The following is a 23,638-nucleotide window of genomic DNA, read 5'->3' as shown; positions in this document are numbered from 1 at the left end:
CATGTTTCAACTATTTCATTCTCATATCCTATAAGGTGGATACTTTTATTATTCCCCTTTACGGAAGAAACTAGAGAGGTTATGTCAATTGCTGAAAGTTGTAAAGCTAGTTTGCGGTAGTGTCTGGTGTGGAATCTAGCTCCTAGCTACCCACTGAATTAGCATTACTTTAACTTGACAGCAGGAGCCACAGACCACCAGAATTTAAATGATTTGTCCAGGATCACAAGTGTCTGGTAAAGTAGGAGGGAGCTATGCTTTATATCCAGTGTTGTGTTGTTTTACTATGCAGATGACTCTTAAAATGGCTCAACATGCTAGCCTACTTGAGTTCTTAATCTATTTCTTACAACAAAAAATAGTTATGTACCTAGAGAAGTAGGTTGGTTAAAAAAATAATAGAAATAGGCATTTAATTTTTTTTCCTTTGACAAAGTAACTTGACAGTGTTACTCTTTGTTTTGTTTAATAGCTGATTGATTTCTATGGCAGTGCTGAATGTTGATCTCATCTCTTTTTCCACCTGTTGGTAGCAGTGCTTTTATTCATAATGTGAAATCTTTGGGGCTCTCTAGTTGGAGGTAGTATTTTCTTCTGCATATTATGCTGGTTATATGGTGTCATCCAAATGAGATTTTTTTTTTCACAAGTCCCTGATATTAAATAGTAATTCATTCTTTATCGTTAAGACAGGTAGACGGGGCTATTTCTGACAGTGTGGTGAAGCTCATTTTGCTTTTCTTTTTATTTTGTCCAACCTAGCAAAAATTTCACTGGAAGAGAAAAATTGAAATTCCCTCTTTGACAACGTAATGATATTAGTTTTTCCTTCATAGAAATTAAACAAAGTAACAATCTTAACCGTGACTTTCCAGGGGTCAGTTGTGCTTTTAGAAAAATGCCTAACAAGTTCTCAAGGCTTTGTTTTCAAGATAAATCTTCCCTTTCTAAAGTACTTACTTTTGTGTTTTTTGAAGTGCAGTATGGATAAAGAGTCCATTTAATGAAATTCAGAGTTGACTCATCTCTTTGTCTCTCTTCTCTCTCCTCCAGCTCTTTCTCTTTGTTGTCTGGAACTTTGAGCTCTACATGATACCACTGGTTTTGTTGTTACTATTGACATGGAACTACTTCTTGATAATATCAGGAAAAGATAACAGGCAACGTGATACAGTAAGTCTCTACTTTCTGACTTGTATGTGTTTTGTTCTTATTCCTGGTCCTTCTGATAAGATCAACATTTAATTTAGTTTTACAAACCAGAAATTCTGTCTATAAATAACCTTGGAGGAATTTTTTATTTGTTCAAAACTAATTATTTGGTCCTAGCATCATAGGAAGTATTTACTTATTTCTCATATTACTCATCGGGATTGAAACTAAAGTAAGAAACATACCAAATACTGTGCTATGATTTTTAATCATAAATGGGTGTTGCTCCAAATGATTCTTTTATTTTTGTTATTTGTTTTATGGGTTAATCCTGAATTTAGACATTATATCACAAAATTATTAATGATCAGACCAAACAAACATATTTTACTTATGACATTTCTCTGTAGTCTGTCACTGGAAGGAAGAACCATTGATGGTTGTTGGCCTGGCAAAGTGTATACAGCACCTTAATTCAGAGCACTTTCCCTGGACAATAGCAATATCCTTCTCTGTATCAGAGATGTACTACAGTATTCACTCAAGGAGGAAGGGCTTTCATTCAGCCTAGGAAAAGTTATATTAGACCCACTTCTTTGGCATTGTTAAACATTTTTTTAGCAAGTGTGAAGCATCTTTCCCCTCTGTAAAAGTTTTAAACTGAGAATCAAAAGCTATCCACACTATAATCACAATTATTGTTCTCCTGCCGACCTTTATTCCCCTGGGATTATCTCATCACTATACCTCAAATAAATGTACAATTTCGAAAAGCTCTCTCATATGTAAAGAATTCAGGAAGGGGGATGGGGGTCATCCCCAAATGGAACATTTGCAAATTTGTTAACTTAGATATATGGCTGTTAAGAAGAATCCAAAATTTTTCAAATGTGAGAATCTATTTTGTGGCTATATGGCCTCCTCAAATTACATAGTTGTTTTTTTTTTTTTAAATTCACCATTAGTGTCTCCATTGATTTGCCAACTACTTATACCTGTAAGGGTTGAAGGAAATAGAGTTATTTGATCGTCAATTAAAAGAATTATATAATACTTTATTATAATAAATGGTTGCACACACACACATACCTCTGCCATAGAAGAACTTCCCTTAAAAGGGTAACACAAGCATAATATATTTCTTCAAAATAATTTTCTTTTCTTTTTTTTTTTTTTTAAAAAAGTGAACCATAACCACTTACATGGCAAAGTTACCAACAACACATCAAGGTTATTTCCCTGTATTATTTCTGTATGTTTCTGCTCCCTCTCTAGATTATAAATTTGAGGGAAGGGACTCTTTATTCATCTTTGTATTTCCCACTGTCTCAAGCATGTGCTTTACAAATTAGAGATATTCAAATGATTTTTTTTTAAATTATATCAAGCCAAACATGAGATTGCTAATAGAGATTTTAATGGTTAGGAAGCATCAATAAACAAGAAGTTATTATTATTGGCAAGGATTTTATGGAACTATATAAAAATTGCACCCTGAGAGACAAGCCCCAAATGCTCTAAGCACTGGTGTCATGGGGACTAATAGGTACTTCTGTCAATTAATCCAGGACATTTTCTTTAAGAAAATGGGACTCTCTCAGACAATTGCTTTTTTGTCCCATTTTTTAGGGAGATGGTTGCAAGAAAAGAATATCTACTTTTCATTCAATTGCCTTGAGAAAAATTTACAAATAAGAATATTTGCAAATAAGAGAAATGGTAATTTAGTTTCAGCTTCTCAATCCTATGAGGAAGCTTGTCTTCAATATTTAGTCATTGGTTTGACTATTAGTGAAAAATTCTGAAACTGTAGACTTTGCTTGTTATCTTCTCCAGCATGTACCTGCCTTGGCTGGGAAAGTCCCCTTTTAGAGGGGGAAATAACAATATATAAATTCCTTTGTATTTAAAAGTCTCTATGACTTTCCATAAGCCTACTGAAAAGTTACATTATGTATATTTAGCTCCTGCCCCCCCATTTTTTTTTTCTGAAATATAACTGATAGAGTATTTACCAAATATGTTTCTTTTAGGCACATCTGCTCTAACAGACTCCCCCTTTTAGCTATGGACAACATTCTATTCCCCAGCCTACTGTGAAACATTCTATAGTCTTACCCTTGTGGAATGCCAACTACACTCCATAACTCCCAGTAATTGCCTTTTATTTGCCCAAAACACACATATCCATTTCTGTTCTTTCTAGTCACCAGAGCAGCAATCACAGCGTTTCATTCAGCTTCTTATTCACTAGCTCAGTTGAGACCTTACGTAACTCTTAAATCCAATTTGTCTAATTATGTGTTTTCTGGCATATCCAGCTGTGCATTTGAACTGGTTGCTCCTTTTGAAAAGAAACCTGGATTATACTTGCTTGGTACAGATACCCTATATATATAGGAAATCATAGATGTGTGTGTGTGTGTGTGTGTGTGTGTGTGTGTGTGTGTGTGTCTATATATATAATTTGTATATATAAATTCAGGGAAAGTGTTTGTAGGGGTTCCCTGCTGTGACTAAGCAACTCTACTACATATCATGAGAAGAAGGATTCTTTGTCCTAGGTCCTTAGTGGTACCCCCAAAACATTGCAAAATATTTCAGCATATGTGAAAACTTTAGGGAAACTCTGAGGTACATTAATCACACTGTTGGCTAATTCCAAACCAAGAAACTTTCTGTTTTAGAAGAAAGAAACAAATGGCAGGGGAGAGGAGGGTGGATCTGCCACCGAAAATTTAAAAATAGTCACCTGCACATTCAGCTAAGAAAATTCTGTTCAATTAGGATGAAAACTACAAAAGAGAAACAAATAAAAATGACCTTCAGTTTTGTTTAACAAAGCAAGAGAAGAGTCATGACTTAAGAAGTTGAAAGAGGAAAGAAAAGAAATATTGTGATGAAAAATGCACACATGGGTAAAAATTCTGTCTCCCACATATTGGTTGATCATTGAGATTAATACTAAAACAAGAAAGGATTTTTTGTGTGTTTATTGTTTATTAAGGAGAACATTTTCTTTCTTAGAGATGACAGGAGCTGAAACCCTCCACCTTTTCCCCACCACGGGGCCCATTCTAGTATAATGAGAAAAGTCATACGTAATCCTCACCAAATAAGGTTTGCTGGATCAGCAGAACCCATTAAGAACAGTATGAGTAAAACAGGCATTCCTAGGGCTGAAGCTATAGATGTTGAAGGGGTGGAACATGAGCAAGAGGTATGGTCAGTCACCTCTGCTGTTTCCTAGTTTGACATGGTAAAAATAAGCAATCCTAGGTCTAATCTGTGAGCACTGTCTGCATGACGTTAAAGCATCTAGCATGAAAACTGTTAGGCTTTTCCAGAGAACCCTGTTTAATATATGCTTCATTCAGAAATGTCTCTGGCATTAAGGGAATATAAAGATAGGAACGCCATACTCTTCTTGTTTTAAGCCATCAACTCCAAAATCTGGGGAAAATTCTCCCCTGCAACTGTCTATTTGGCTTGTACCAATTATCCAAATTACAGTTACTGTGAATAGAAACTTTGTAAGTTGAGTTGATGCCAGGAAGTCATCTTCATCTTGAATTTAAAAACTGCTGAGCTCTCATTACACCTTGGGCATTATGTTAAACCATTTATAGTCATCATCTCATCAAGTCTTCCCCCCAAGAGAGAAAAGCTGATTGTGTCATCCAGCCAGTGGTTTGGGTCCTTCTAAGTCAGGTGACTGACTGCCTGGTCTATTCACCCATGGCTAGCAGGGAACATGCCCATATGGGAAAAAGATGGCTGCAAAAGCCCTTTCCTGTGAGAGGGGAGTCAAGTCCGAGAGAATGAAGGGAATGGGATGGCCAAGCAAACCGGGGGTCTGTGGCGTACCCTATCAGATAGGTATCGTCATTTCTACTTTATATATGGGGAAACAGGACCAGAGAGTTTAAATACCTTACCCAGAGGCACATAGTTAGAAAGTGGCAGAACAGGTCTCTGTCTAAAGTTTGTACCCATAGTCACCAGTCTATCACATCTCCGCTTGGTGCTGTAATTTGTCTCTCCACAGCTCTCCCTGGGTACCGGAGACATGGCTCTCCATGACTTTAGAGAAAGTTTCTCTTTTTTGTTACAGAAGAGCCAGTAACACTAACTCTACCTTCAAGCAGACAGATTGATGGAAAGCATTCATCCTCCCAATATCCTCTTGCCTCTCATTCAGGGAAATGGAGCTAATATGTATTAAGCAACTTCTAAGTACCAGGTATCCTGCTAAGCCTTTTAGAGACATCGTCTTTTTTAATTTTTACAATAATCTATCAAGCATACCATCCTAAATGATTTCCTCCCCACTTTACAAATGAGGAAATTCAAAATCAGAGGAGATAAGTAATGAACCCAAGGTTATCTATAGAGTAAGTGGGGTACACACCCAGCTCTGCCCTGTTCAGAAGCCCAGGCTATTTCCTTGATACTTGCTTCCCCAGGAGCATCATGTTTGAATGTACCTTTCCCAATGGACCATTTTCTAAGTGTCCAAACCCTTACATGGCTTCCCAGGTGTCCCCACATTCCTTCCTATGAGGTACTAAGTGACCTCTCAAGAATTGGTGCTGGCCACCTGTTCTATCCCAAGTATTCCCATTGATTTAAAAAACATTGGTGACCTGGAGAACTACCTTCCATTCACCTTGGTCAGTATGGGAGGCGTGAATCAAAGCTGAGCATCGTTCACATTAGTGAAGGGAATCTTTGAATGTCTTTGATATGTGAAAATTCTTCAAGCAGTGTTTTTTTAATTACACTTTAAAAGAACACTCATTTTTGCTGTCATGATATTCCTCCCACATAACAGTCTCAGTTGCCTAATCAATGGTGGCATTGAAAGACTGAAGAGTAATATAGACCAATGAAATCATTCTCTGACTCGTGATCTGACTATGACACAAATTGAGCCAAAGTCTGCCTTACTAAAATACCTTAGTAAATATGCAAATGTCTTCAAAGCTCCCACAAATTGCAAAGCACTTAATTGTTCTTTCCCCCTTTAGAATAGTCCTGAATATTGTTCTTTTCTTCATGAATCTGTTCCAATTAGACCCAGAGCACTTATCTTTAGAAGTAAAGATTCCAGAAAAGTTGTAAGGAGAAAATTTTCTTTGCCGTCATAAATGCTGTTGATTGGATAATTTAGGGTGGTCATTGTAAGTCACTAAAGAAACATCTGACAGTTGGACCTGAGCTCCTGTAAATCAAACACACTTATTATTTTCTCAGCCAGTGCTCTCAGTTCCAAAGAAGTTCATGGTGGAATATTTGAATAAAGGGAATATTAAAAAGTGAAATCTTCCTAACAGGATCTAAAGGGGCTGGCCAAAGTTAAGATGAGAGAGGAGGGGACTCCAAATGCAAAGCAGTTTGGATATACAGTTCGATGCCCTTTTCCCATAGGGCTTTATCATTCAGAGAAAGTAGCATAGTCCACAAGCCTCCTGCTTTTGCATCTCAGTACCAAAAAAGACCACATACTTGCTCTTAACAGAAGCAGCACTGAGTCATGCCGCCTAAAACACATCTAAAAATGGATGATCACTCTTTTCTTCTTCATGCCTATTTCAACAGCAGTTTTCTCAATTTTTTTCAGAAGGTCACCAGCTTGCAAAAATCTGAGGAGGATCATGGAAAGAACCAGACCTTTCATTTCACAACACAATCAGTAGCACAAAGAAGTAGAAACCAACAGCCAAAGAGCTGTCAGAGAAATGTGCATACCCTGTAACCCCTCTCAGAGCTGTTCACCAATTGCTTAGCTTTGCTAATTAATCACTGATTATTCTGATGGTGACCCAACATATTGATGATCACCACCTCATCAGGCTCTAGACATGGACTGGCAGAATGTCCGCATTTTTTCCACTCTTCTCAAGTCCCTACCCTGCTACCATCCCCTCTCTCAGTTAAGTTTCCCTAAATTTGAGCCCCTGAGGCCCCATGAACTCATCCCCAATTTAGGGTTGCCAGGGATAGCAAATAAATGTACAGCTGCCCAGTTACATTGGAATGTCACATGAACAATGGGACATACTTATACTAAAAAATTATGTGTTGTTTATCTGACATTCCAATTTAACATCCTCAATTTTATGGCAACTTCACCCCCTTCCTTGCATTCTTACTTCATAATGTATAGGAAAATGATCATTCTGAAATAAAATCCTAATTGTCTCACTCTGCTGCTTTGGTGGCACACCGTCTTCAAACATGGTAGAAAAGATACTTCGTGAACAGTCCCCACCTAAACCATAGCTTCATCTACCCTGTGTCCAGCAGGACTGAATTACTTGCAGTTTACTAAATATACTATCTCTCTCTCCCTGGGCACTCTGGGCTTTTTTCTTATATCTACACATGTAAATGTATATTTTTTGCTTACCATACATATTCTGTTTTTTACAAAAATTGAAACACATTGTACACATGATTAGCTGGCTTACTTTTTATAATTAGCAACATATCTAGAAGTTTCCCCCACATTACTGGATAGCATTCTACCATATGATTTTTAATGTCTGCATAGTTTTCACCAGTATGGTTACTATATTTTTTCTTAAATATTATTTTTTTTAGAAACATTTGCTTCAAATGATTTTGCTATCTCAAATAATGCTGTAAAGAAAATCCTGAACAAATCTTTGGGTATATCTCTGGAAAAATCCTTTGGCCTATTCCTAGAAGGAGAATTTCTGGGTCAGGGTACAGGCATTTTAAAGATTTTTCATGGTTAATACTAATTTGCCACCCATTGAGGTTTTAACATTTTATGTATATCTGATGAGGTAACCACTTCTTATCTTTATCTTTTCTTCAGGAAAGCCATCCTGAGTTCCTTCTCTTACCTCTCACCCATCATCACGAGCCCACCCCTAACAACAAGCAGGCATTCACACTCTAAGAAGTGAGCCCTGCCCCTCTGAGTTCTCATATCCCCCTCTGTGTGTTGTAATAATTGGCCCACTTGTGAGTCTTTCTGACTAGCCTGTGATTGTTCTAATTGTATCTTCCCTTTGGTGTATCTAATCCAAGCACAGAGCAGGATGACTCTAACATAGCAGCTTAATAGTTGCTCAACGAGTGTTTGATGAATGAGTAACAATTTTAGTCCCATCTTCTTTTCCAAATCAAAAATTATCTATTTTTTTTTGCATAATTATTTCAATTTATCGATAATTTATTGAGCTTTTACAGGCGCTGCGCTAGCTGTTGTTCAAAGATGACTAAGGTGCAATCCTTGCTCAGTACAGTTTGTGGTCTAGTGAAGGAAACAAGCAACTAAATTGAATACATGAATAGAATAAGTACTGTGATAGAGATTTGAACATGACGTGAAGAGTATGCAACCAAAAGACATTTAGATTGCCCTGGATATATGTATGTGCTACATATGTAAAGAAAAGAGGACTAGCTGTTAATCTGTAGCCACAGCTTTTATTTCACCCCTTAGTCTGTCCCTTTCATGCAGTAACTCCATGTTTTCCTTTAATGCTGCTTGAGCGTATTGACTATCCTTTCATTCTATTGTCAAATTGCAGCAAACTTAAACTTAAAATTGAAAAGATAAAATTGTAGAATGTTGGAAGAGGAATGTTACCTGTATGTGACATGTCAATTCATATAGAGAAAGATGTTAAGGAAAACACTTCTATTTTTAAAGTCAGTTAACTAAAGTTTCCCCTTCACTAGAAGGCAAACTTCTAATGGTAGAAGAAAGAATTCAAAGTTAGTGGTAGTTGCCATAGAGGATGCTTACAGCTACCTTCTTATTTTAGCCCTCCACCATCTTCCTGAATCCCTCCCACATTGTTCAGATTCTCCAGAGATGCATAATGAAGCAAAGAGGGACTCTTTATTCTTATAGAGGATTTCTGCCCTGAAACCCAGCTCCGTTTCTTCCGAATGAACTGGTTCAGCCACCTTGAAGGAAACCAGAGGTCTCACTTCCATAAACAGCTGATCACTTATTTAAGCTCTTAATGACCCTGAAGCCTGAGAGTCACTGAAAAATCAGCTTCCTAAAGTCCCCTCATAGCCTCCCATGGATCCAAGAATTCACCATCTAGATAGTTCTCCAAAGTATCCAACTCACGTGCCTAAAGCCATAACACTTGATTGGTTTCATCTCTACTTTCCCTCCAAAGAAGTCTGCTCCCATAATTTTGCCATTTCTATAAGTGAAGAGTGAGACTTAGGAGGAAAAAAAGGACATCCACAGTTTTTTTCCTTCAGTCTTAGGGTAGAGGTGTTATCTCATCAATTTCTAGTGATTCCTTGTTTGTTCTTTTTAAATGATTTTGCATTAGCTGAACACTCGGTGAGTAGCCAAACTCCTCAAAATATTTTGGTGAGGAAAGTAGGATGTAGGGCCAACGTAAGCACCTTCTGGCTGACTCATGACCTCATGACTCATTTGCTTTGCTAGTCTTGATCATCAGCCCTGTGTGGTGGGTGGTGTTGGTAGAGGGTTTCATCTGATATTTGTTGAGACTTTGTTGTCCCTGGTTCAGAAAGGTGACAAGAAACTGCACGACTTCAATTAACAAACTAAATGTGGAAACCAAATGATATGCCTTTATCTACTTGAAGAAAATGCTTATAAATTAGAACTATTATTAGGCACCCAATAATCCTGAGAGTTTCGTATTCATTTTTTAACATTGTATGGGATACTTTTGTCAAGAGAACACAACTTTAAAACTTCCTCTCTCCTCTACATAGAACTGGAATAGTACGTGTCAGTGACTACACTAAAAAAATCTTTGAGGGCATTTTCTGTTATTTGTTACTGAATTTAAAACACCAAAAATAAAGTAACTCTGATACCATATCTTATATAAAAAATAACTGAATGTTGTGGTAGCATTGTGTATATAAGAGAAATCCTTTTCTCCTAAACAAAGTTCCCAAATGAGTTATACTCTCATAAACAATAACAAAAATATCCCCAAAGCAAGTGTTGCCACTACCTCTTTCTAGCTGGTAGAGCTTAAGACTTCAGGCTTTGAAATTAGGACAACCTGGGACTGAATTCCAGCCCTTCCAGTTGTTAGCTTTACAAATTCATTCCACTAAGCCTCAGTTTCCTCACCAACAAAATGGGGACAATACCTACTTCTTTGGGGTCTTGTGAGGATTAAAAGGACAATTAATAATGCATTAAGCATATAGTGAGTGCTCAATAAGTGGCAATTAAGCACCTTATCTTGTATAAAACAGCACAGTAGGGTAAGCCATGACCTCTCTCGAAGAATTTCTCTGTAAGTCCTGTTGAAGAGGATGGTTATCCAAGGCCATTTGCCATGTTTCTTGGTTTGAAGTTCATAGACAAAAACAATGGCATTGCGGCAGTAAGATTCCATGCATCCACAATCACCCTGCTATGCATATGGGAGTCCCACCAAAAAAAAAACCCTATATTTTTATTAATTAAAAAAACTCTATGAAGAAAGTTGAGCAGAAGTAATCTTCTTCAGATTGCAGCATCACAGTAACTGACTTTTACAGAAATACCAAGAATATATGCCATGATACAGGTCATATCCTTAGCTATTTGAAAGAAACATTTTTCTTGATTATTGTAATACAAATCTCCACCATGTGCGGCGCATAAAGACAAAGTCTGGCAGCAACATGAGCTAAGAATAAGGCATTTCCCTGAAACCGTCGAGTCCTAAAGCAAAATAGTCCTTCCTGACAGCCTTATCCTGGATGTCGGGGAAGAGAAGAAGAAAGGTAAACCTACACCAGCATTCCAGGCCTGGAGACAGGGACTAATTTTAATAAATCAGACTGGAACATGAAAATGTCAACTTAATCAAGCATTTAAATTTTATTAATCAAGCCTAATTTTTATGAGTGCAAATAATCACTGAAGCTGGACGAATTTGTTCTCGATTGCATCAGAAACATAATTTTAATATTTAATGGACTGATGAATTTAAATGGAGAATTATCTTTATGAAACATGCTCGTCATCATTTACCATTAAATGAGAAATAAAAAAAATCAACATAAATCTTACATAAAGGTTATTTAACTAAATGTTGGTTCTATAACTATTATAAATGCATTATGCACTCATTTAGCAATCACACACTACACTACATAAAGCAGAAATACGTGGACCAGGCAGGCTTTTCCTAGAATACAGAACACTGCGTCGTATGGTGGGAAGCTCATGATATAATGATTATGGAGGTTTTGTGTGAGGGTTCATGAGTATTCTTTTCACTCATGCTTGTATGCTACAGTTCACCGTTCATAGATCTTCTTTCCAGTCCAAATGTAGGTCTAAACCCATTAGGGCTTTCTTTTACAGAAAAGATAAAAGTATTCTATCATTATTATTGACAGAAAAAGGATATAAGGAAAGAACTGAAGTTTTCTGACTATATAATTTTTTGATATTCAAAACATGCTCCATTTTTAAAGTTAAATTTTCTGACATAATGTTCTCATGCCTCAGAATATTCTAGGAGCAACAGAAAAAAGAAAAGGAAAAATCAAATCAGTTCAGAATATTTTTTTTCTACAAATGTATGCCTATTAACCCCATCCTCTCCACTACCCCCAGCATAATGCTTAAAATAAGGAGTTGCCTGTGAATTTTTGTAAAGAATGAATCAAACCTAACAGAACAGGATGGTCCAAAAGTTTAACATTAATTTCCAAGATAAATGATTCTCTTATTTTCAGATTTTATTCTTTAAAGATCCCTAATGTACCAAAAGTGTAGCATTTACCTATAATTCACGTGCTGAACTATGCATTTAGCTGAAGAACTGCTTGCCTATCGCAACTTTAGTGCCCACAAACGTTTTTGATGCTTTAAAGCAAAGTACAGTTAGTCAAGATGGGAAGATATGGCACTTTCACAAAGGTCATCAGCTCCCTTTTCTTGCACTGCAGAAAATGTTTTAAAGAGGTAATATAGACCCTGCATCAAACATTTGAAAAATAGAAATTCCTAAGGTTGTTTTTCAAGTTAGAAGACATTTAAATTTGTGCCTTTGTTTCTTACAAATTTCCGAAATGGAATGGAAATTTGATTTTAAATACAGAGCTTAAGTACTTGATTTTCTTTTTTTTTATTTGAACTGCTTATTAATTTACAAAAACATTTTTCTGTGAAAACATTAGTTCGCATAAAATAGATTAGCGGTGAGTCTATCTTTTATTTCGCTTGCAAAGCATGTTAAATAATTCAATTTTTGGGCCTTTTGTATAGTTTTTAAACTTGAAAGGTAATGTAGTTTCAAGAAAACATTATTTTAAAAACATATTGTAGGTTAATAATTGAGCTATTTTCCTCCATTCAAGAGAATTAAAAGCAATATCCTAAAGACAGCAAGCTTAGAATTCTCCCTGCAAGCAAATCTGTACAATACATCATGAAACCTTTAGATGGAGACATAGTTCAAATAAACACTAGAATTCTGTTCACTGTGCTTTGTGTAAGTATAAGAATGAATATTTAAGAATACCAAGAAGGGAATATGAAGAGAAATCCATTTAAGATGCTTATATGATTATATAATTTGTACGAGTTATTGTTTAGGCTTTCTTAATGGAAGGATTTTTCTGCATATTAAGCTCACACTTAAAAAGAAATCTTACATACTCTTGACCAGTTAAGTAAATTTACTGTCTTTGCACCTTACAGCAAAGCATATTATACTGCAAATAAGAATGCTATTGTTGATGATGCAGAATACAGTCTGTATGTAATCAGTGACATGAATCAAAAGTCATCTGATAACCACATTAAAGCCGCATTTCCTATTAAGAATCAGACTAAATTACAACATAGTACTTCCCAGAATGAGTCAAGGAAATGCATTCTGCAAGAAGAAATAATTGTATTTGAGTGTCTCTGTAAAAATCAGGAAGTCTTTTAACAGTAAATACTAATGCTTTTCTTTTTAGTCTGCCGCCTTTTGTGCTGCAATATATTCAGCCTCAGTGGCAAGCCTATCACACTAATTATTATTACATCTAGTGGTTCAGTTATCTTGATGACTACTATAGCTGAGATACTCCAAGGTCAAATCCTTAATAGCATGAATCAAACTAAGCAGTCATCATACGTGCAGTTCCTTTTGAGATAACACTGCATCTAACAGTATATCCCAGATCTGTTTATGAGTCTTAGGATGCTAATGAACATGGAGTATGTTATATGGACAGTTTAATTGAGCCATGCATTTTGCAAAAGCTCCCTATCAAAAAATCTTGTGAGAAGCAGGTGTCTTGTGGAAATGAGCACCTCAGTGCACCTGTAATGGTCTTACTGACCACGAAAGTTGTCAACTCAACCTCAGGTACTTCCACATGATTCAAAATAATCTGAGTAGTTGTATGCATTTCCCAATCCAGAGATAATCAGTGATTTCATATCACACTTACACATAAGCTTTAACATAAATCCATTGACACACAATTGCATGTTCTGCTTGGTTTGTGCATATACAAAGCAATGTAAATGAACTCCAGACAATGTTGAAGAATATTGCTCTTCCCAAATTCCTCCATACCCCTAGGGTGGGAATACGCTTTTAGTTTGTAATGTATCCAAATATAAGCATCTGTACGCATTTTGATGTTCCATGAATATGAAATTAAATATGAAACTTTTTTCTTTTGTGACAGTTTTCTTTCTTCAATTTTTTAACGTCGCAGTTGCACATCTGGACAGCAGTGATTTGCTCTTTAACTTGAATATGTTGATTTTTCCTAGACTGAGTAAAGCAATTGAATTGTGCAACTATTCATTCTGAACACAGAAAAACATCCATTTAATTCAAAGATTCTGTCCAAAGAAAAAAGTAAACATAGAAAGAAACTGATCGGTTTGGATCAGCTTCGGCTTGTGCAGTTTTTGGCTTTCCAGCCCTCAATACTTGTATTACGAGGTTAGAATAACGAAGATTCCTTCAGTTACTTTTTGTTTCAAAGAATATAAATAAGTAGCGGGTTTTATCTCTGGGAAAATCATAATGCAAAGTGTTTTAAGAACTAATTGTGGACCTTTTTTAATCCGCTTTTGTACTTTAGTTAAAAAAAAAAAAAACACTATTAATTGCTGTTAAGAAGCAATGATTTATTTCTGCTGTCATGTGATGATTTTAATAATGAAGTTTTCCTGAATCCACTTTTCCTCTTCCTTTCACTCTCTCAGTCTTCCTTTTCCTGTACCCTTCTGTTCCTCTTCCTTAGACATCTTTGTCTGGTGGAATGGTTCTAAACATATTGTTATAAAGCATTTAGTTGTTCTGGATTACAATTAAGTCTTATAATATTAAAAGAGCTCCTATGCAACTCTATAAGATATATAGATTTTATAGGTTCAATTTTGTTCCCTTTTGAAAGTGGATTTTTAACATATTTTACTTTGTATTTTAATGACAAATGATTAAACAAACACTGAATATGAAAGAAGAAATATTATGCTGTTTAAAATAATGTTATCTGCTTATTCTTTGACTGTAATGTAGCTGGCATGCTACATTTGGGGCTGTCTCCATGTGTTTTTTAAAATGTCATCTTTATTAGTATTACATTCAAGGAATAGTACCAAGAATCAGTTTCTTTCAAGACCTTCCTTCAGCGTGTGGCATATAAGTCTGTGACGAGCGACATTACAGAAGGTCATGTCACTTTTAACTGCTTGCATTACATCTTTCTGATTTCCCTAGTGCCCTTCCTTTGTTTGATTAATACTACTTGCTTTCAAGCAAGGTATCAGAAAGCATAATTTGGAAAGAGAATTCTAAAGTCGATCTGAGATATTCCCCCTCAGAAAAAAGAAACCAACTTTGTAAATGCATCTTTTCTAACACATCATTTTTTGTCACTCTTTCGTTTTGTGTGTGCGTACTCAAGGAAATCCTACATATGTATTGTTATTAAATTATTGCTGGCAAATGTTTGGGCAACTAGACTTTGGATACTTGAAAATAAAACTATGTAGTGCTTATTTGGTTTTATTTGAAGAGGAAAGAACTGGAATTTGAGAGTAGGACTCCTTTTTAAATTTGTTTCCCTTAGCTAAGTGTTAAACTCCAGTACTCTCTTGGTAAATAGCAGGTGTTATTTGAGTTTTCTGGGAAAGGCTGCAATTTCATGCAGTCATTAGATGCACTGCAGTGATGTATACAGTTTGATTTTTAAAGCTCAGTTCGCAGTTTCCATATATTCGTTCATGCATTTGGCCAGGGCTCATGCTTTAAAGCACAGCTCAGCTTCTGAGACACTCTTGCCCTCCTAGCCATCCATTTCACTGGACCACTAAAGCCTGCAGATTAGCTGTGAGTGCACCATCATTTTAATTTGGAATTGTGCATACCTCTACCCGTGTCCCTATATGTGTGTCATAGTGTCAATTATTCAGAATTAATTTTGTATGATTTTGTATAAAAAAAGAGCACCAAATCATTTGCCCAGGAAAAAGGTATAATTTCCAAAAGTTAATGTATATAGTTAATAAGTTGATGTTATATGTATTTTATTTTTGAGAGCTTACTTTGATAGAGCTGTGCTAAGCACTTTATATACATGATTTCACTGGATTCTTAAACAAAATGGTAGGATGGATGCCATTATTAGCTCCATTTTCCAAGATACCTTAAACATCACCTGAGCAAAATGTGAAGTGGGATACATTCTGGCAAAGTTTAAAGACATCAGTAGGAAACCATCTATTATAAATCCTCGCTTGTAGATGTTTATGATGTAACATTAAAAAGACACTGGAGAAGTGGGGAAAGCCCTGACTAGAGCACTAAAACCCAGCACAAAGGCCTCTCACTAACACAGCACTTTTCTGCCAAGTTTAAAAGCAAATGGGTTGTACTGGGTGGTTCTGGCTGTTCATATGTGGAGCTATTGTGCATAGCCAGTTACCCGCTTGTGCAGGGTAGAAACAGTTTAGGTTTGCAAATGAAGAGCCTGATTCTGTAGGCCATATTTGAGTCACTCTTGCACATTAGATCCACCACTGATTTGAAAAACATATAATAAGATGTTGTTTTATTTTATAGTTTGATAATATTTTGAATTTTTGAAAACTAACTTGAGAATGGTGGAGATTCCCCAAATCCTAAAATAAAAGTTAAACGTTCATGTCTTATAATTCCAGGCAAATATTTGAAAGCGTTTTGAATACTTGCTTTAATTAATCTGCGTCATAGATAGGTCTTTCCAGGTGAACTAGTTTGGTTCTGTGGGATAAATGATAGGCACTTATCCAAAAAAGTGTTCATTATTTGAGTTAATCTACGGAGGTAAAAGTATAGTATTCATTTAACTTTCCTTGAAATATTTGATATGACACTGAATGGGTAATCTTAGCAATCAAGAAAATTAATTAATTTAGACACAAACTAATCATTGAAAAGTTTGTGAAGGTGAGGTAAATTCTTTTGACACAACACAATGTACTGTAATATTGTAGCAGCTTTTACTTTTTAAATCTCCATAACAAATTGCCCAGTTTGGAATAGCTTGACATATATCACCTCAATTATACATTGTCATTGTTTGCTTTATATTTGTTATATGTATACGTCAAATGTGAGGAAGTTAAAAGTCAACATGAAAGGTGATCTGATAGTCCCCACTTAAATTCCAGCAGATTGTAAGCCTCTTGAGGGCTGATACACAAATAGATTAAGTATCTGTGTGTTATTCATCTCTGGATTCCTATGGACTTAGTACTATGTTCCTTGGACAGGAAGTTTATAATAAATGCTTACTGAATTCTGAATATTGTTAGAGACAATGTCAAGAGCCTTTCTTGCTGCGGCTGAATTATTTTATATGTCTTAAATGTAAGGTCTCACCAAATACTGGATATAGCACATTGAGGTATGGTTACACATTGTGCTACTATGGTGCTTTTGAAATGCTGAATTTCTGAATGAAAGACCCAAAATTCTACATTTAATAGAAGATTTTAAGTGTGATATTAAGTTAAGAACAACCTCACAGGATGTCAGAAGCTTTTGGTTACATTTGGCTCATGAGACTTGGAAGATTGTGTTTAAAATCAGTTAATACCTTTAGAATATTTAAGAATAACTATTAGGAATAATCTAGAGTTCTGACATGTTATCTTGGTTTATGTAACACTTTGAATAATATAGGCTTAGTTGTTGACGTTTTCATTTATAGCATATTTCTGGCTTTCGTAAAACCACGTGAAGGAAGGGCTGGTGTCTTTATGTTCTAAAATGATGGGCTTTGGGGGAAAGGTTTGATAAATTTTGACATTTAATAACCATGATTCCATTGTTTCTCTCCGGAGATACTGATTCAGGCTGGATTTTAAAAAACACCACAAGAATTAAAAAAGTACATTAAATGGCATAAGTACAAACATAAATTGGCATTTACGTGAATTATAATCCATCCCAAAAGTTTCTCAAATTTTGGTTTCCAGGGAGCGTATGTGTGTGTGTGTGTGTGAGAGAGAGAGATCACAAAGAAACATCTGAAATGGATGAAGTTCCATTTTTAATGCCAGCATTTACGTATTGATCGAGGCGAGGGAAATTTATCTGGCAAATCCAAAATGACTATTTCATTTTGTTGAAGTAGGAACCTAGGATCTATTTAAAAAAATGCACGCATGCATATCTACCTACACAGGTTATGCACACATATTATACGTATTTGATTATAGAATACATTTCTAATTTTCTTTTAATTATGTCCATTTTCATAATATAATTCTTAAGTAAAATCAGAGAATTTAAATTTGGAGTTTCCGATAATCCACAAAATAAAAAAGTAATAACAAGATAGTCAGTAGTTGACTATCCATAAGAATTGTAATTTGAGCCAACAAAGATATTGTTGGTTTTATGTCATAGACCACCAGCGTGAATCAATTGACAGACATAGATTTTTATCTTGGAATTTGGTGAAAAGTAAATTAGAAACAGCAGAGCCATTTTATGCTTAGTTATCTAGTGCAAAATTTAAAGTGTCTGATTAATATAGACAGCTGAATAGGTAGAAAGGAAATTTTTGGTTTCAAGAATCCCCCAAATAATGTTAGTTTACCTTTTGCATATTTCAAATTCTTTAAGTTGTCACAGTGCATTTTATACATATAGAGTTTTCCTGACTGGAATTCTATTTCCAGGTTTTGATCAATTATAGGCATAGAATTTTCCTAATCTGTATCTCTAGATCAAATATTCTCCCTCAGTGCCCCTGTTTCAAATATTAATAAAGTTCTCATTTCCAAAGGTTCAAAATGACAGAACAAAATTTTCTCCTTTAAGATCACAACACCGACTTCTGTTTCTGTCTGCAGGTAGTGGAGGACATGCTAGAGGACGAGGAAGAAGAAGATGACAAAGATGACAAGGTAATTATCTTTCCCAGCACTTGTGTACCTGGGGATGGGAAAATGTAGACATGACGCTGTTTTCACAGACAGTTAAAGAAAAGGAGTTGAAGTGTTTGAGTCCAGAAAATTGGACAGTGTTGTTTATCATCCTAACAATGCCACTGAATGTTGCAAAGAGCGAGAGAGGGCTATAAATCCTCTTCGTTTTTGTCCAGAGCTGGGTCAAATATTTTTCTGCCAGGAACAAAAAATAATAATTCAGCTTGTCTGGAACTTGATAGCTCTCGTGAAGATAACGGCAGTGACAACTGTTTTTGAAGGGCAAAAATTTGTCCTGTCTTAAGTCTTACAAATCAGGCTACACTTTGGGGGAAGAGGAAAGTGAAAAAAAAAAAAAAAATTGCCGCCTGCATGAGTTGAACATGGATATTGTCATCTGTAATTTTCAAAGAATTGCTCAGCAAAAGAACACATGAGTGTAGGGTGGTCTGGAGTGTAGGGTGGTCCGGAGGGCATTTAAATAACCCCAATGTTCACTGCCATTTCTTAGATTTGAAATGGCCCCCTGGCTCCTTGGTCAGAAAAGCTTGTTCAGAGAGGCTCATATTGCGATTGCTGGTTGGCTTGGGGATGGTTACTGCAGTAAATAACAGCTAGTTGCTGGGACTGCTTGGATTGGTTGTCCCCTGGGGAGAGGGACAACCAGAGGGAGGAAATTAGAACGACCTTGCACCATTGCCACAGCGGCTAGGATTGGAAGAACAGCTTTCTGTGGCAAGGAGGGTAGTGATGCTGGCTTATCATCATCTTTGGGCATTTCTAGATATAAAATATAAAAGGGTGGGACTGAAGGGAGGGGGAAGAATATCGTTAATTATTTCCACATTGTTTGGTATATAAAACCAGATTTGACCTTCACCAGAATCTCACTTCTGTTGTAGTAAGGCAATAAATTTTTTGAAGAAAGGAGAAAAACAGTATATCGTAATTTATGCCCTTGACCTTTGATGCCAGTAGAGACGTACAGTTATATCCTAGTGCAAGAATTTGTGTGCTGGAAGCAAGCACTAGAAATGTTAAAAAAAAAAAAAAAAATCACAGTGATTAGTTAATCTCCCAAATGATTTTTTTCCTGCCTAATATTCAGTGCTTGAAGGAAAATGGAAACATAGACACACACAGAGAGACGCACACTTTCTCCCTTCTAATGCTTTTTCAAACATTTTCAAATTGAGAGCGCTTTTATGTGAAATTTTTCTTCTGTACATCATTTAGTCATTAGTGACATCATCAAACAAAAACTAACAAAATCTCCATCCTGCAAAAACACGTATGTGCTTATTTTTAGTGCTAAACAACATGAGCATACACTTCTGGCAATAAATGATATGATTTATTGTTAAGGTCAGTTGCAGAGCTGTAGAGAGCTTGTATTTTAACTCAACATGCCAGCTCTGAATCATCATTTCTCTGCTGATAAACACTGAGCTGCCATCCATTTATGGCCATTTTCCCTTGCTTGTTGCTGCTTTATTATTAAAGCCACCATAAAGATCCATCCCAGCAGCAGGCTTTTCCCCAGAAATGTTAATAAATGGAATCCCTTAGTGAAGTCTAGTACTTCAATGGTCCTGCTTGAAGTCAATCTTTATTATTATTTTTAGCCTGTTTTTTGATATGCTGTACTACTAATCTCCCCTTTATTTTGGTCATTTCTTTAATTGAGAGGATGTCAGAAATGGGAAACAAATAGACACACCTTGTTAACCAGCTCACCAAAACATAGATGTCAAGTGGAACATGCCAGGGCAGAAACAACACCAAATCCCCAGAGTGGCATCTATTGTAATCTAGTGTTTGCTTGTCTGAAATTGACACCCTAGTTCTAACACATTTTCAGATCTAGTTACCAAAGTTGATTGAAAGTGAGTGCTTAAATTACTGTGTGAATTAAACTGTATTCTTCTGTACAGGATACCTACAGAGTATTTTCCATATGAAAGGATTGTGGGCTGATTTTCATAAATGCAACCCTTTATGTGAGTGATATATAAGAAGGTTTTTTTTTTTAACTCCTAATGCAATTGATAGCAGGAAAATCATATCTGAACAAAACAGAAAATGACAAATGTAATAATTTACAATAGTCTTTTATGCACTTACATAATAGAGGAGAGAATCTTAGAGTGGACTTCTTGAAATAGAAAGTTTTTATTATAAGAAATGGAAATTTGAAAGTATCCTTCAAGTTTCCATTTACCACCTTCCATCTCTTGACTGGCTCTCACAGCAGTAAATGTTGTAAGTCTTGGCTATCAGTGCAACTGAGTGGGAAAAGGGTAATTTCCTACTTTAAAAAAATTCATTGGTTCCTCTACTTAAAGTTTGTGTATAGAGTCATGCGTAATGGAATTTCATGAGAAAACAAATGTGTTTTTTGCCATATGAGCAGTACTGACCTCCAGCTCTCATTATTTCTGTGTTTTCTCATATGGTATAACAGTGGGGTCAGGTCAGTGGGTCCTCTTATAGGATAAAAGTAAAAAAGATTAATAAATGTGCCAAAGCCTCACTTTAATTGAACCTGAAGCATATGTTGCAAGTATGTAAAATACGTCCCAGATGTTTCACCAGCGCTAGTGTCTTGGCTTTCCCTGATTACCACAAGGCAGCTATTAGTCCTATAACCTTTGGACTTGGGGGTAAATGGGGTATTACATGGCATGGAATGAGAGCACCTGTTTTTCATTCAGCAAAGACCCCTGGAAGGCTTTGCTTAAGCTTATCCATATGTTTTCACTTAGCAGATTGTTGGGCAATTATGAAAAGTGTCTTTCTTTAGAGCCAGAATTGATATTAGTCACTCACAATGAAAGGGCAAGTCATTGGCTACTTGACAAGGTCTGTGTGGGTATGAACTGAAGTTGTTTATTTCATTGAGCTTGGAGTGTTTTCCCTCAGCATAATTATACCAATGGCAAAGGCACAGGTATAAGAAGTTGAAGCAGATAAGTATTATAATCACTTAAAATGATAGTTTCCTAATAGTTTTTCACTAGTGCTGATTTTAGCACCTGGGAAGACTCTGGTTAAAGTTGGTAAAAGCTAGGTCATGGGTGGGTTTTTACTTGGATCCCCAGATTTTGGAGGTTTTCCAAATTATGGCCTTTTAAGTATCTTTTATTCTTGAGTCCTTCCTTTTTATTTGAGCTGCTAATCATTATTCAGGTGGGGGGTTTTGATCCTTGGACTTATCCTTTATTCGAAGATCCATTGTGCACATTTGCTGAAGTCTAAAATTAGTTGGCTTCTCTCTGAATCCAATCCTATGGTTCTCACAAAGGCAAATAAAATGGGTTTTAAGTGACGAGTCCTAGTTATGAATCATTGACTTGTTAATATTTTCACTTATCTACATTGTGTAGCAACACATGTTACGCTGGGCTGGAGGTAACATTTTTCCTGAACCCAATGTTAGAAGATACAATACTGCTTTCTCAATTCCCTTTGTTGTAGAACATTCTCTCAGCCATCATCCACAGGGTCAGTTTGATCTGATTTTTGACTGGACACCAAATTTTGCCTATTTGGTTAATAGAATCTCTTAGCACAAGTAAGGCTTAGCTAAATTACCCAGGTGGAGCTTATCAACAAGCTCTATAATTGTGGTTTTCACCATGTTATATACAATAATACAGTGGTCATCTGCATAATCTAGACTTCTAATTAATGAAGATCAGCTTTCCTTTTGTAGCCAAAAAGTTTAGGCATGCTTCCCATGGTGCTCCCTACCGTTGTAATAAGATCCAGCTGCCATACAGGAAGCAGAAGATAGAATGCAGGTTTTCCTCAGGAAAAGCATGGATTCAGATGCATGGCATTCTAGTACTGTTTACTGATAAAAGATATTAAAATGTTCAGGCATTTATGCTTACACTGCTTCTACTTTTTCTTCAACCGTTATGTCGACTTCAGTGTTTCAAGATAACTAGATGCTATTGAATGAAACATATCTGAGTTACTTGAAAATACACAGATTGTTTGCTTTAGTTCTTCAAATCTGTGTTTTCTGGTTTGATTCTCAAACCCTAAACATGTATATAATATACCCAAGATGCATACGTCTCTGCATCTCAAGTCAACCGTGAGGGGAAAAAGCGAGATAACTCTATGTGATACAAGACAAGATTTTAATCACACAAAATAGCATTTTCTAGTTCTGTTCATTAAAACAGGCATGTAGTGGGGAAACAGATCAAGGCTTGGGAGAAAGGCAGGGAGAGAGGAGACAAGAAATTCTTCTTAAAAAATCCTAAATCACATTTAACTGGATTACCACTGTATTAGATTATTAGTTTTCTATTGCGGCCTAACAAATTACCACGCGCTTAGAGGCTTAAATCAACACCCATTTATTAGCTCTCAGCTCAGTAAGTCAGAAGTCCAGGCACAGCCCAACTAGTTTTTCTGATCAGAGTCTCGTATGCAAGATATGCAGAGTCTTTCAGATGGAGTTCAGATGTCCTGCAGGTGGAGTTCTCATCTGGAGGCCCTGGGGAAGAATCTGCTTCCACGTTCATTTTGGTTGTTGGCATAATTCAATTTCTGTGGTTCTAGGGACGAAAGTCCTTGTTTTCTTGCTGGCTTTCAGCTCCTAACAGCCACTTTCGGGTCCTTTTCATATGTCATATGTCAAATTTAAATCCGTCAATGGAGACTCTGTTGTAGTGAATCACTGTCTATTACACTTCAAAGCTCTTTCCTTAGGAAGAGCCAAGTCCCTTTTAAGGGCTCACCTGATAAGGTCAGACCCTAAGAGATAATCACCCTCTTAAAGTCAGCAGTGCATGTGACATAACCTAATCACAGATGTGAGTATCCCATCATATTCAAAAATTGACAAGCATACACATACCCAGAGGGGAGAGGATTGTGCAGGCTGCACACACCAGAGGGTGGGAATCTTGGCACCCAGCTTAGAATTCTCCCTACCCAAACCGTCTAGGCCCACTTGTGTAATAGAGCAAAAATGGAACAACTGTTGTGTTCCTTATATGTCTCTATTGCTAAGCTGGGACACAGCTATCCTACAATAAA

The 23,638-nt window shown here is 36.2% G+C and overlaps 1 protein-coding gene across 8 annotated transcripts in view; it reads left to right on the top strand.

Moving 5' to 3' along the window:
* Window positions 1-23,638, top strand: part of MCTP1 (multiple C2 and transmembrane domain containing 1) — a 549,320-nt gene that overhangs the window by 460,859 nt on the left and 64,823 nt on the right. For all 8 annotated transcript variants that reach the window (XM_037800839.1, XM_037800843.1, XM_037800840.1 and 5 more), the window contains 2 exons: window positions 1,054-1,173; window positions 18,506-18,559. In XM_037800839.1, the coding sequence (XP_037656767.1) occupies window positions 1,054-1,173; window positions 18,506-18,559 (174 nt within the window). The remainder of the gene's footprint in view (window positions 1-1,053; window positions 1,174-18,505; window positions 18,560-23,638) is intronic.

This window comes from Choloepus didactylus, chromosome 13, assembly GCF_015220235.1.
Source record: "Choloepus didactylus isolate mChoDid1 chromosome 13, mChoDid1.pri, whole genome shotgun sequence".
In the NCBI taxonomy this organism is placed as follows: Eukaryota; Metazoa; Chordata; class Mammalia; order Pilosa; family Megalonychidae; genus Choloepus; species Choloepus didactylus.
This window is presented reverse-complemented; position numbering and strand designations above follow the sequence as displayed.